We start from the raw sequence: 14,171 nt of genomic DNA, 5'->3' as shown, positions 1-14,171 counted from the left end.
AACTCATGACAGGGAAAAGTACACACTTGTAGCCCAGATTGGCTTGTTCGAAGGTGGAAACAGAAAATGCCGGGAGGTGTCAGCTGCGGCCATGGATCCAGATTTGCCAGTCTTCAGTCTTTGGGTCTCAACAGTCTCAAAACACCAATCTCCCCTGGCTTGGTGCTGAAGGGACAGCTCCCACCATCCAGAGGACACACAGGCAGGGCTGTGGGGAAGGGGCACTGGGCTCGCTGCTGACGCTCTCCCCAGCAGCCCCCACATGGTCTTAGACTGCGGGTCTAGACTCGCCCGCAAAGTGCAGCCGGACTGCTGGGTCTCTGCTGGGAGTACTCATGGTCCTTAGCCTGAAAATCATGGAGAGATGAGGGAGCCTGCCTACAGGAAGCCCCCATTGTCTGGCCCCCAAGAAAGACAAGGAGAGACCCAGCAGAGGGACACCCCACGTCCGCATGCCCTTTCAGGGCCCAGCTCAGAGGACCCCTGCAAGGGCGAGCTGAACCCTGGAGGGTGGGAGGTGCTCCTCCATGGGGCATGTTTGACTGGGCGACCGCCCGGTGCTTGTGTGTGTGTGCTCTAGCTCTTTGTGTGTTCCTCTCTAGAGCGTTTCTATTTCAGCTTGGGACTTATTTCTGGTGTGGATGTGTGTGGGCGTTCTGTCGGGAGTCTGAGCTCACGTGTGTGCAGTCGCCTTTGCCTTTGGTATTGGTGTAGAAAATTTCTTTGTCATACTGTGTCACTGAAGTGTGCATCCAGTCCACGTGTGAGTTGTTGGCTCAGTTGTGAGAGGGTCTTTGTCCTCCTGTCTGCAGGAGTGATCTACTGGCATGTCCCTTGCCCTACGTGCCACCCTCTGCCCTTAGCGTTGCAAGGCACATCCTACCAGAGCTTGTGTCCTCCGCTTCTTAAAAGGTCAGCTCCTAGAGGGCAGGGGCGTCTGTTCGTGGCCCTGTGCCCAAGCCCATGCCAGTGCCAGGTACTATCAGGCAATCAACACAGTAGCGCTGAGTGAATAAGCGGTGTGTCTGATATGTGTGTCTCCTAGGTTGGGCAATTGATTTCAGTGCGATGCTGTGAATGCACAGGGATTTTTGACAATAAGAATTTCTGATTGTGTGTGGGGGGGGCGGGGAGTGCACTCCAGAATGTGTCCAACCATATACGTGTATGTGTGCAAAATTGTCTACGGCGTCCGTGAACGAGCCTCTGTCTCGGAATTGACTTGTGTGTGTGTAACAACATGTTGTACGTCTCTCACGTGTTCGGTGTAATTTGGTGTAATTGTCTGGTGTGCGGGTGAGAACCTGTGTGCCTAAGTGTGCCTTGGTGTGTGTGTGTGTGTGTGTGTGTGCATGCACGCGGCTCCCACCCCTCGTTCCGCTAGCGCCCTGCGCTCCGCCGGGGGGCGGGGAGTGGGGGTGCGTCGAGGGCACTGCGGTTCGGCCGCCCGCCCTCTGCGCTGCGGCTCCGGCACGTCACCGTCGCTCCCCGCCCCAGCCGCGGTCCCGCCTCCCGGTCCTTTGTAGCTGGTGGTAGAGCTCGGCCGCAGCCGCCTGGAGGCCCCGCCCCGCCCCGCCCCGGCCCCGCCCCGCCGCGCGCCCCGCCCCGCCCCGCCCGCCCTCTCCAGGCTGCAGTCGCGCCTGGGCAGCCGCGGGCCCGCACCGAGGCGCGGAGCGCGGCGCACGGAGGAGGCGAGGGCCGCGGGCGGGAGCGCGGGCGGGCGGCCGGCCTTGGACGGGTATGGCGGACCGGCGGCGCGCGTGGAACACGGAGGACGACCTGCCCGTGTACCTGGCGCGGCCGGGCAGCGCGGCGCAGACCCCGCGCCAGAAGTACGGCGGCATGTTCGCCGCGGTGGAGGGCGCCTACGAGAACAAGACCATCGACTTCGACGCGTACAGCGTGGGCCGCCGCGGCTCGGCTCGCACGCCGCGCAGCGCGGGCCGGCCCGACGCGGTCGGCCTGCCGGGGCCAGGCGGCAGCGAGGACACGGCCAGCGACGTGAGCGAGCCCTCGGGCTCGGCCGTCAGCTCACCCGGCGAGCGCGACGAGCGGCCGCCGGCCCTGAGCATTCGTTGCCCTGCGCCCCGCGACCTGCCACTCGGCCGGGACAATAGCCAGGTACCCTCGCGGAGCGCGTGGACCAGACGTGGGGGGCGGGGCCCTCAGGAACCCTGGGCTGGCTGCTGCCACCAGGCTTGGGAAAGCTACGGCACGGCCCCTCCCCCACCTCATACAGGAGGTTCAGAGAGGTTGTGCGACTTGACCAGGGTTGGCCAGCGTAGTCCGTGAGACTCCTAAGGGACCTCTGAGGTCCATCCCGGCTCCTCTTCTTCAGAAATGAAAAGCGAGGTTCTGAGAGGGGAAGTAAGTTGTGTAAAACTGCCGCATGGACCCTTGAGTCGCAAAGGAACCTCTGGGATGAGTTAACTCGGAGCGCCGCGTTCCTGTTCTGTGCAGAGAAGGAACGCGTCCTTCCGTGTTCTTCCAGCCATGTATTTGCTCACTCAGTAATTATAGGACACTTACTGCGTACCCGCGCCGGTAGAGGTTTTGCGAATTGTCCTGGCCACCGGGCCTCAAGCGGGAAAGGGCCTTCTCGAGTGCTCCCCTCCTGGTTTCTGGGGTGAGGATTCAGTTAAGGTCTAGGTCGTCGCGTAGTTAGAACTGGAAAACCCTCCCGGCAGGTGCCGCTGTCTTTAAGGGATACCCGCGAGGCCCGCAGCACAAGGCTGCTGTGACCACCTCACAGGGCAGGTTGGAGGCAGAGCTGGGATTTGAACTGGAGTCGATGTCCTCCTGGGCTTGGAGGTTATCGTCCCTCTGAAAGTGGGATGGGGCACCAGGGAGGAGGGACACCAGGGCTTGGGCACAGTGGTCTTCGCCCCTAAGCTGGGGACCACCAGGGAACTGGGGGAAGATGGGTGTGTGGACGGCACAGCCTTGGGATGAATGGATGAGCGGATGGATGGATGGATGAGGCTTAAATTCAGTGCCTGGAAAACAGAATAAAAAGCCCCCGAGGACAGCTGTCGGCTTGGTCCAGAACTCAGTGCCTGAATCTGCAGGGTCCCCAGCCCAGAAACTCGGCCACACCCTCCAGAAGTTCCTAGGCTGGCTTGAGTGACAGGTTCATGAGAATTAAATCAATTAATGCCGATAGACAGTGCCCATTCACGAAATGTTTGTTGTTGAGTTTTATTGTTATTTTAATTAACCCTGCCCCCTCCAGTGCTACGAGAGGCATAAAGTGAACCCAGAGGCAGAGCTTGATCCAGACGGCAATCTGGGAGGGCTTCCTGGAGTAGTAGGAGCTTGCGGCTGGCTGGCTGGTGCCGCTTGGGCCCGCATCCCTTGCGGGACCGCTCATTCACTAGCTCGAGAGCTCTCCGCGGTCCTGAACCCGCGGCCTCTGAGTCGAAGGTCTAAGCGAGAGCGTGTGGGGGGTGGGGTAGGGTGGGGTGGGGAAGGGAGATGGCAGAGTCCAGTCTCCTCTTCCCCACCCCTTCTTTATCTTTCCTGCCAACCCTTTTCCTGGGTCCGACCTTGCTTGGGATACGGGCTCCCCAGCTCCACCGGAGACAGAGAAGCCGCGGCCAGCACGAGGGAGCTAGCCAGAGAGCTTGGCCCTCTTTAACGTCGGCGCCTCCATCTGGGAGATGCGGGTGGCCCACTTCCCTCGACCTCCCTCAAGGGAGGGAGTGGCGGGGTACCGGGGAGGCGAGGGCGCTTTGTGCTGTCCGGAGCGGCGCTATGCCAGCGGAGTTTTGGTCTTTGCTGGGGCCGCCAGGCTGCCGCGCCCGGGCGACTGGGGACTCCGGTCTCTTCACCTCTCCCAGTTTCCTCCCTCTCTCCGCTCCAGTCCCCTCTGCCCTTTCTCATAGCTTTTTAGGGGCCGGACAAAAGGCGGCGCCTCTGGCGCGAAGAGGGCTCTAAAAGCACTAGCGGGTCGGTCCGAGGAGTGGAGGGGCTCGTGTCTCCCTGGGGGAGCATTTTAATTCCTGCGGAAAGAGCGGCCGCAGGGTTTGGGTTACGGAAGGCGGGGGTTCCCGGGCGGGCCTCGTTGCTTCTGCGCTTTGCGGCCGGTGCTGGGACCCCTCCCCCGCCCACCGGCTCCTTCCTGGGAGGGAGGCGGGGCTTCCGTGGCGCAGGCGCAACCTTTGCCTCTCCTGGAGGCTGAGTGGCTGCGGCACTTGGTACCCGCGAAGTCTGCTTGGGAGCAGCCATCTGTTTGGCCAGTCTGGAGAAGGTGCTCCTCCCCCGGATTCGCACGTGGTCCTGTCCCCATCTCCGCAGCTTTCCTGCCCAGGTTTCCAGCCTGACCCTAGAGAGTGTCCGATGCCGGAACCTAGAACTTAGCGCTGAGGAAGGAGATATTGGAATCTGAGGGAGGGAGGAGGCCCCCACCCGCAGTTTCGGGTCATTAGCGAGAACTTAGAAATCAGTTGAAGCACTAGCCTAGGGGCACCTAGACCCGGTGTGCAGGAGCCTGGTTTCCAAGCCCTGCTCCGCAGTGAATGCGTTTTGCACCTAGACTTGGGCCACGTCAATTTACCCCTCGAGCCTCAATTTTACCATCACACACATGATTATTTAAGAATTATTTAAGAATTAGAGATTCACACCCCCCTGCAACAATAGACTGGAGTTCCTTCATAGGAGAGAGTTGAATTTCGCCCTATTTATAATTTTGTATTCTGTAATGTTACTAAAACTCAGTTTTTTCCTTGTTTTTTAATACAAGAAACATTTACCAGATATAATGAGTAGACACTCAATGCATCTAGTACTTTCTGAATGTGGCGTAAGAGAGTAAAACTACAATTCCTAAAACTCAATAAGGATAAACTCTGGGGTTAAACAGCCTGGGTTCAATTTTGACCACAACGTGTTTTAATGCCGTTGACCTTAGAGACCTTTGTTAGCTCTATCCTTGTAAGCTTTAATTTCCCATCTGTGAAATGGGAAAATCATGGCTTGTGTTCTTGGAATACTGTTTGTTCTCTGAACCTAGAGCCCCACCCCCGTTTTAAGGCCCAACCTCTGATCTCCTGCTGTGAACCAGGGAACTGGACGAGGGAACTGACCTCTGTGGTGGTGGAGATGAGGACTCCAGGCCCAAAGCCAAAGCCCCCAAACTGAGGGGTTTTACCAAGCCCGGCCTACCTCTCTCTGGGTGGCAACTGGAAAGTAGGGAGATGTTATCTTCTAGGGGCCGCTGGGCTTTGCAGGCAGAAAATGAGCAGAGAAGGCAGGAAGGGTTGGTGTTTTGTCCTGCCCTGGTGGTTTGGGGCACCTGTCCGGTGCTGGGCTGGCTTGCCGAGACTCCCCTTTCCTCCCTCTCCATCTTTCCTCCTTTGTTATGAAGTTCATCAACTTATGTCCTAGCTTCCTGCTCACCTCTCCCTGAGCAGAATCCTGGGCCCCCTCAGCTAGTGAACACTCAACTGAGAGGCAGGAGCATCCTATTCCTTCTCCTGTCCCACAGCCTGTCCCCAGGAGCTGTGGAAACGTTGGTGCAATGGCCTAGGCTTCCAGGCACTCACTGTTGGGCAGGCCAGTCTCGGGGTGACCCTTGACCCCAAGGCCAGGCCTCTGGCTGGGAGAGCTGCTGCTGCTCACTTCCAGCAGGTCAGCCATGAATTGTGGTCTTGTCTGTTTTCTGCGGCTGCATACCCGAGGCCTTCAGGGAAGGTGATTTAATGATGGGGATGGGGAGGGTAGTGAGAGACTCTTTAGGGAGAATGCACTGGGACATGTTCGGGAGAACGATTAGCCTTTTGTCTACGGTGGGATATTCTGGGACAGGGTATAGCTTGAGTATAGGCTTCTAGCTGGAGATAGAAAAGGGTTTGGTCCATTCAGTGCGTGGCGCGGGGACCGACTAACAGAGGCTGTGGAAGAGTGGCCGGAGGGGGGCGGTCGTTGGGCGCGATCCCGGCGGCCAGGAACGCTCCTCCAAGCTTGGGGGGTCCTGGCACCTGTCCCTCGGCTTCCTCCCTCTGCACAGGATCGGGCGAGACCCTTAGATGCAGTGCTACACACCTGTGGCGCTGCCCGCGGGCCCTGTCTGTCCAGCGAAGGCCGTTTCTTGCCTTAAAAAGAACCCTGAAAAGCAGACCCTCCCATTCGCGAGAGCGAGGCTGGGGCGCAGTCGAGGGCGCGCGTGCGGGGCGGGGGTCGGCGGGGCTGGGCGGGTGGGGGGCGGGGGCGGAGTGGGGGATCGGAAGGGAAGCGCTTCCTGGTTCGAGCCGAGAGGGGCGAATCGGGCTCGGCTCCCGCCGCCGGGAGGAGCTGTCTGTCTGCAGCCCCCTCCTCCCGCCCTGCCTCTCCTCCTCCCGCCCTCCTCGCCGAGCCGGGCGGTGTTGGCAGCCGGAGCGGCGGCGGCGGCGGGCCGAGTAGCCGCGCTTGGGCATCCGTGGGCGCCGAGCCTCTGTCCCTCTCTCGATTCCTCCCGGGCCTTTGTCACTGCGCCCGCTGGCAGCGGGGCCGAGGAGCCCGACAGACCGTCAGAGAGCCGGCAGGTCCAGCGGCCGGGCCGAGGGCGCCAGAGGGGCCATGTCTTACCAGGGCAAGAAGAGCATTCCGCACATCACGGTAAGCGGCCCGCGCCCCGCCGCGCCGAGGTTCTTTGTGGCTTGGCGGTGGTCGCCGTCAGGTCCAGATCCGCGGGGGGCAGGGGCGCCCCCGAGGCTTCCTGCGTCGCCGAGGGTGGGGCGGGGCCGGTCTGGGCATGGCAGCCCCCTCCCCCAGCCTCTGGGGACAATGAGGGGGGAGCCCCACATGGCGGGGCGGGGCTGGAGCCTTGGGTCCCTCTCCCCGCGGGCGTGCAGCCCCCTCCCCCTCCGGGATGTGCCGGAGGATGGCGTGACCGCCGAGGATGCCGAGCCGAACAAAAGAGGGAGGGGCGCGGGTCCGAGCCCCCTCCCTCGGCTCCGCGGGTGGGAGGTGCGCTGAGCCCGGCGCGCGTCCCCCTGCACCTTTCGGCCCTGGCACCTCGCAGCCGCCAGAAGAAAGATAAGACGGAATCGCCTCTTCCCACTCCCCACCCGTAATGATGGGTGGAAGTCCGGCCGGGAGACAGCGCCATGATGGAAGCCGGCGCCCACCCTCCCCGCAGCTAAAAATAGCCTCTCCGCGGACACGGTGGCCGCGGCCCCCGAAGGGTTAACTCGCTGAGGCTGGGCCGCTGGAGGGTGGGAATGGTAGTGTGGGCTGAGCCGGCAGGCTGTGTCCCTGGGTGTGGCCGGAAACAAAGGATCCCTGGTCTTTTCGCTTTGTCTCCTGGGGAGCTGAGGAAGCCCAGGGCCCAGTGGTCAGGAGCTGGCGCCTCCACCCCACTCCTGCCTGACCTCAGAGTCCAGGAGGCCATTGCGGAGGGATGCGCACTGCTAGCACTGTGGACCTTGGGTGGCAGGAGGAGCACCAGGTGCTGAGAGGCAGGGTTCCAGGCGTAGTGGAATCCTCCGGGTGACTCCCGAGGATCTAGACCAAGCCTGCTCATTTATGCAGAATTCGGGGTCAGGGGAGGAAGCTGTCATTTCCCACACACCTGCCGGTGTGGCCAAGCCCTCGTTTTATTGAATCCTAGCAGTCCTTTGAGGGAGACATTGTCTACATGAAGCACCCAGAGGCTAGAAGTGGGCATACCTGAGCCAGAGGTTGGGAGGAGCCTGGACCCTTTGCCTCCCCTGCCCTGGATCTGCTTGACTGGGCTAAGCCTTGAGTTGGAAAATCCACTGGGGGCTCAGCTCTAGTTCCTATTCAAAGGCATGAACTCTGGGGATCAGGATACTTCCCATCCATCTCTGTCCTCTGCTTTAGAGACCCAGAGGCCTAAGGGCAATCTGTAAACATTAGTTGGCAAAGAGTCAGCAGAAGGAGTGTGGTGGCCCAGGCCAGGCAGCAGAGAAGAAAGCATAAGAATATTCGTCTGATGTGGTCCCTGCCTTGGGAACCCTGCCCCTGCTCCTAGGAGGACAGAGGCAGGCGATGGAGGTGGAGTCAGGAGCCCTGGGTTCCTCTGCCCCTCAGACACCTGAAGCTTAACAGATGGTCCTTGAGGCAGGTGTGTGGGAATGCTGCCCCTCTGTGTGGTTCAGCTCAGCTGTGTGGCGCCCTGCTGTGAGCTCAAACTGCCCATGCTTTTGCAGCAGATGGCTCTGGGTGGGCCTTCTGCTGTGGCACCTCTCTGCACATCAGTGTTCTGATCCAAAGTGCATTCCTCCTCCAGCAAGACTCATGGGCAGCCTCGGCTGTCCCCAGGGACCCCAACAAAGTGCTTAGGTGCATTAGGTGCACCTGACCCAAGAGGGGCTTTGGCTCTGCTGGCTGACCCCCTGCTACTTTGGTTTTCATGCAAAGCAGTCAACCTGTGTGTAAAGGTAAACCTCAGGGTTGGTTCCAGCAGCCTGAGGACACGGCTCCCAGGAGCATGGGGAGGAGAGATGCTGACAATTTTGTTTTTGTGTTCAACCCTAGCCAGAGAGAGTTGTGGTTTTAAGGAGAAAAGAAACCAGAGAGGATAGACTTGCATGGGGCTTCTTAAGACCCTTCCGCTGCCTGAGGGTCTTTTGTTGATAATGTGCATGTTGTGACAGGGACCAGGACCTTTCCTGAGAGGCCATTATGGCTTTCCAAGTGCAGTACCCCAGCCTGTTCCATCGCAGTCATTTGATGGCAAGCATCTGGTCTGTGCCTGGCCCTTGCTGGCTCCAGGGCAAGTGGGAGGGAGATGGCTTGGCACTTGGCTCTCCCAGATGTAGCATGGACTCCCCTGTAGAGGAGGAGGAGGGGAAGGCACAGGCACTTGGCTTCTGCCCCCAAGGACCAAAGAACTGCTTAAAATATTGATGAACTCTGTTTCATAAGTGGATTTATTTATTTATTTATTTTAATAAATGGCACAGCCGGGGATTAACTTAGCTGAAGCTGTTTCTATGCCCACTGAGCATTAAGCAAGGAGAGCATCCTGGGTGTGGCTCTCAGCAAACAAAGGCGCTTGGCTTTGTGGCCCTGCAGAAGCTCTGGGCTCCAAACAGAAGCACCGAAGGGGGAGGCCTGCTCCGTCTTCTGTGGGGGGGGGGTCCAGGGTTTCCACCCGGGGATTATGGTGACTGTTGTGAAAGTAAGGGCTCGTGCCTTCAGTCCTGGGAGCTCTTGCTGTGGACCCAGCTTTCAGCATGAATTTCACCATTACCTGTTCTCAAAACAGTGCTGTGAGGAAGGCACAGGTGGATCATCATTGCTTCCCAAAGAGCAAACTGAGGTTCAAAGACATTTGTAGCATGTCAAGGTTCTTGCACTGGATCGTGGACACTCAGGTTCACATTCAAGTAGTGAGAGTAGATGTGCTGCTCGGCTCGCTGAGAAAGTCACACGCAGGCGTTCCCCCTCCCTTTCTCTGCCTCTCAGTGCACTGGTGTGTGTGTCTGTAAGCGTGAGTTTATATCTTTGTTATATAAATGTGTGTGTAAAGTTGCTATTCAGTCAAACAGTGAAGATAGGAAGACCATCAAGCAGAGCTGGCACCGGGCTGAATCAGTTATTCTAAAGTGCAGACACGCCAGCATTCCTGCAGGGCCTGCTGTGCCCTGAGTGTGCCACCGTCTCCTGTAGGTGTGTGGTCATTCCCTGCCTTTTCACACAAAGGGTTTGGGATGCCTGCCATTGCATGATTTGACACGCATGTTGTGAAATCAGATGGCAGTGGAATACCAGGATGAAGGGTCCGGAACGAGTAGAGAACAAACTTGCCAATAATTAAGCAAATGCCCTCAGTCATGTCCAGTTTGTGATAGGGAAGACAGAAATGGCGCTATGTTCAGGGAAAATCATTTTGTTTACAGCAGATTGTTAAAAAGTATCTCAGAGGGGACGTAAAAGTGACTCTGAGTTATGACATCTTCCGTTTTACAACTGTACCACCTTAACCCTAAGCATGTGCTTCTTGTAATGAGCTTGGTCAAGCCTTAATCCAGGGGACACTTAGCAGATGGCACACGGGCAAGCTCGGCACATAGTGTCTGCCTGTCATATCTCCTTTCTCTCTGAGAAATGGAAATTTGGAGTCTGGGTAGAGCAGGAATTTACCACATGTCCACTGTGTTCTTTGAACTGTGCTAGGTGCCTTACAGAGCCTGCCATCCAAGGGACAGAGTGCACACACAGGAAATAAGCTGAAAATGGCCGAGGGCAAAGCGAACCAGAGCCCAGGTGTCAAGAGGAATTAGAGCAGAGAGGACTCGGCACTGGCAAAGCAATGGGGGAGCTTCACTGGGCTCAGAGCCGGAGTGGGTGCTGATTGCTGGGGAGTAGGGGTAGCAGGATACACAGGGGGAACCGGGTGAATGAGGCCTGGCTTGGGGGCAAACGTGATCCAAAGAGAGTGAGGAGCTTCACACAGCTAAATCAGAAGTTGAGCTTAAAAGGTTCTGCAGGGCTTTGGGAGTCTGTAGAGTTTACTCAGTGGACATAATACATGGGTTCTAAGTCTGACCCGGACTCCAGTGAGTTATTTCGTCTGGGGCAAATCTTCTTGGGCCTTGGATTCCATTTCTTTAAAGTGAAAGAGATGACTAATTTAGTTCCAAGTTATAGGGCATTTTGACTTTCTTCTGTGGGTAATAGGGAGCCACTGCAAGTTCTTGAGCTGGGAGGAGGGTGTGACAAAGGAAGAATGTAAGAGTGTGGATTCTGAAGTTGGACTATCTGGGTCTGGATCATGGTTGCTCCACTTACTAGCTGTGTAATTGGGAAATTTACCTATTCTCTGTTTGCATCAATTTCTTTTTCTAAACAAATTATGTTTGTAAAGGAGGAAATTTAATAACCCATAGATTTTTTTCCCTGAAAATTAAATGACTGACAATATATGTAAGTTGCTTAGATTAGTGGCTGAACATAGTGATTGCCTTGTGGGTGAGCGGTCATTATTATTATTACTACTGTGTCAGCTTTGTGTTGTGGCGCACAGCTTCAAGATGTCAATGACACGTGTCTACATCTTGCTCATGCTCCCGTGGGCTGTGGGTAGCTGTGACTTTCCCCCTGGCTGCTGGTGCACAGTGAGCCTGTGCCCTGTTTCTCCTCACTTTGAGACCTGGCCGAAGAGGTTGCAGAGCCCAGGGATTGGCAGCAACCTGATGGGCCTTCAGGGTGGCCTGATGGTCATCTGCTCATAGTCCACTGATCGGAGCAAGTCATATGAACAAGCCCTAAGTCGCCGGGGAGAAGACCTCCGTCTGGAGGAGGTAAGAAGATGAAATGTGGAAGTTCTGGGCCATGCAGACACCTGGTGCTCGGGTAGTCGGGGGTGCGATGGGGAAGAGGCTTGAGAATCGACTGGGGACAGGCGCCAGCCTGAACTGGTCAGGAAGGGGGAATTCAGATTGGAACAGGGTTGAGGGGCAAGGGAAAAGGCGGAGATCATAGGCCGCTGTATGACAGGCCTTGTAGAGGCGAGGACGATGCAAGATATTCTACCAGCCCGTGTTTCTCAGCCCATGTGCTGTGAGCACAGTGAAAAAATCCCCTGCAGATGTGCTGCTAAAGTTCGATCATCTTGTGAAGTTTGGGTCGCGACAACCACAGGTAGTTTTAGCAGCATCTCTCAGGTGCGGCTGGAGTGCTCACAAGTGGAGGGGCGCTCCCTCAGTCTACCTGCTGTGAGTAACAGGAAGCTCCCACTACAGAGAGGAACCTTCCAAGGTCTGCACCTTCCAGCACTTAAGAGAGGAGGTCCGGGCGCGGACAGCACTGTGGTGCTGAGGAGCCAGCCCGCACCATCAGGAGCTGCCGAGGGCCCCTTGAGACCCAGAACACCGTGGTGGGAGTGGCCGGCAGGGTTGGTGCTGTGTGGTCTTTAATCCTTTCAGCAATGTTACAGAATTTTATACTGTTTGAAAGTATTCCTGGAACACAGAAAGGCTAAGAAGCAATGCACTAGAGAGACACAGTGGCCAGGTGACAACTGTGTTCTGGGAGAAGACAGCTCTGAATTGGTTGGTGTTGGTGGCGGGAGGAAGTAGAAGCTGGGGCACTCGTAGAGAAGGTGGCTTAGAACACAAGCAAGCTGGTGGAGGAGGTGCCTCGGCTGTGGACAGGTAGGCGAAGCTCCACTCTCCCGCCTTGGGCCTGTGCCCCGGACATCTTTCTCCCCGACCTGGCTGCCCTCCCTGGGCCTCTGCCTTGGTGTCAGCTGTACCTGTGCTCCATGGCGCCTGCTCCTCTGGGGCTGGAGACCGGACTTCCTGCCTCAGTTGTCTCTCAGGCCTGTCAGCTCCGCTTGACTGTGATCGCTTGCAAGCCTGGGCCGTGGTCTGTTCTCAGAGTTCCTTCCGGGCCACTCCTATACACTGGTGACTCATGACAGGGACATGGAGCCATGCGAATGGGTGAGTGAAGCCAGTCACAAGCTGCACTTTTGGCCACCAGGGTGTTAGCGGTGCCTGCGCTGGCCTTCCTTCACAAGGCCCTGCCAGGGGATTCAGCCTCGCAGTCGTCACCATCCGGGGACAAGGGTGGCGGGAAGGGCTTTTGGAGCCTGAAGAATGAGAGAAGGGGCCTCTGCAGCAGTGCCGTGGCAGTGGGCAGAGGCAGGTCTGATTCGCTCATGCTGAAATGAAAACCTCGCCCCAGCGGCTTTCCTCACCAGCTGGATCGCCACGGCTCCCCTGCCCCCTCCCCGGACTCTTGGCCAACCACGACGACGTGGTGCCACAACTCGGGGTCAATTCCGTGCGAAGACTTGGTGATCTGAAGCAGAGCGGCATAGAGCAGACTGCGGCCATTTGAGGAGTCTATGCGTGTCCCCAGGTCATGCTGCCACATGCTGTTTGTGACACATTCACAGACCCTTAGGGCTTCATCCCAAATCAGATCTCAGCAGCTATCTCATTTCTGTAACCTCAGATCTGAGGGGAACTTTTTAAGTTGTGTCAGATATTCCGTTTGTGCATTTGAGGAGGCAGGGAAGATTGTCCATTGCTTTCTCCCTGCCCGCTTCTCCTGCAGGGACCCCAGATGCCCTCTCCGGCTTTCCTGCAGGGGTGGGGAGATCACCACTTCATGAGCAGCCTGCCTTGCAGAGGGCAGCTCTGTTCTTGGGTCACTGCATGGAGTGTCCTCCACGTGCCCTTGGGTTCTCTCCTCCACACTGCCGTTCCTGGAGGCCCTGGAAGGTATTCAGAGTAAAACTTTAAAAATGAAACTTTAATGATTGGAAATGTCTTCCTGCTTCCTCAAATGCCTGAACTTCGAGCAAGTGGCACAGAATGTTGAGTCACAGTGTTCAGTGTAGGGAGCACTTTTACCTGTTTTTCAAGTGATCCTGTGGTCTTGTTGGTCACTTTGGCTACTTCCGTTAACAGATAAGGAAACCAAAGCCCAAGGCCTCACAGCTGAGAAGCTGCGTGAGACCAGTGCCCATCTTGGCATCTAGACAGGTTCTGCAGTCCCTGGGGAACGTGTAAGCATGAGCTGGAAGAAGACGCCACACCACCAGCGCTGACTGGAGGAGACTCCACAGAGCGACCCGTGGCCTGGGAGTCAGACGCTGCACAGGATGGAGAGGTGCAAGTCCAGGGGCAGAGCGGGTGTGGCAGGTGGCCATGCTTGCAGGGTGGTGCAGGCACAAGCTCAGGGCTGTGCAGGTACGGCTCAGGGAGACTGAGGCATGCCGTGGGTCAGACGTGTCCCCACAGTTTTGCAGCAGGAGCGTGGTCCCTGGCACAACAGTAGGAAGCAGAGCCTAGGACGGGTGAGGAGACCGTGGGCCCACCTCACAGAGGCACCAATGTGGTCCTCATGGGGCAGGGCTGGTTACCACAGAGTGGACTTTCTATAGAAATGACTTGGCCCCTCTAGCTCTCTTGCCCCCTGCCTTCTGCCACAGGAGGACACAACACAAAGGTCTTCGTGAGGAGTCAGCGTTGTGCTCTGGCCTTCCCAGCCTCCACGGCCACAAGCCAAATACACTTCAGTTTGTTTATTCATTACCTCACCTCAGTCATTCTGTTACAGCAAAGAAAGTGGATCCGGACAGCACGTGAGGGGGCGAGGGAGCTGCAGGTGACAGCACTGCTCCCATCTCGTTTAGTCTTAGTTTTTATTTTTAACAGAGAAAGGGTTTTATTTGTCAGCAGTAATTTCTTCTTTCCTTTTTTGAATTT

The 14,171-nt window shown here is 57.2% G+C and overlaps 1 protein-coding gene across 2 annotated transcripts in view; it reads left to right on the top strand.

Moving 5' to 3' along the window:
* The first annotated feature begins 1,617 nt into the window (after positions 1-1,617).
* Positions 1,618-14,171, top strand: part of CRMP1 (collapsin response mediator protein 1) — a 64,400-nt gene continuing 51,846 nt past the window's right edge. The window contains exon 1 of one of the 2 annotated variants that reach the window (XM_079153623.1): positions 1,618-2,121. In XM_079153623.1, coding sequence (XP_079009749.1) covers positions 1,741-2,121 — 381 coding nt within the window. In that variant the 5' untranslated portion in view covers positions 1,618-1,740. Of the gene's footprint in view, positions 2,122-6,300; positions 6,598-14,171 lie in introns of those variants that run through there. The other variant, XM_079153624.1, reaches the window with a different exon arrangement.

This window comes from Sciurus vulgaris (assembly GCF_902686455.1).
Source record: "Sciurus vulgaris genome assembly, chromosome: 9".
Classification (NCBI taxonomy): domain Eukaryota; kingdom Metazoa; phylum Chordata; class Mammalia; order Rodentia; family Sciuridae; genus Sciurus; species Sciurus vulgaris.
The sequence above is the reverse complement of the archived record's forward strand: the minus strand, read 5'-3'. Positions and strand labels throughout refer to the sequence as shown.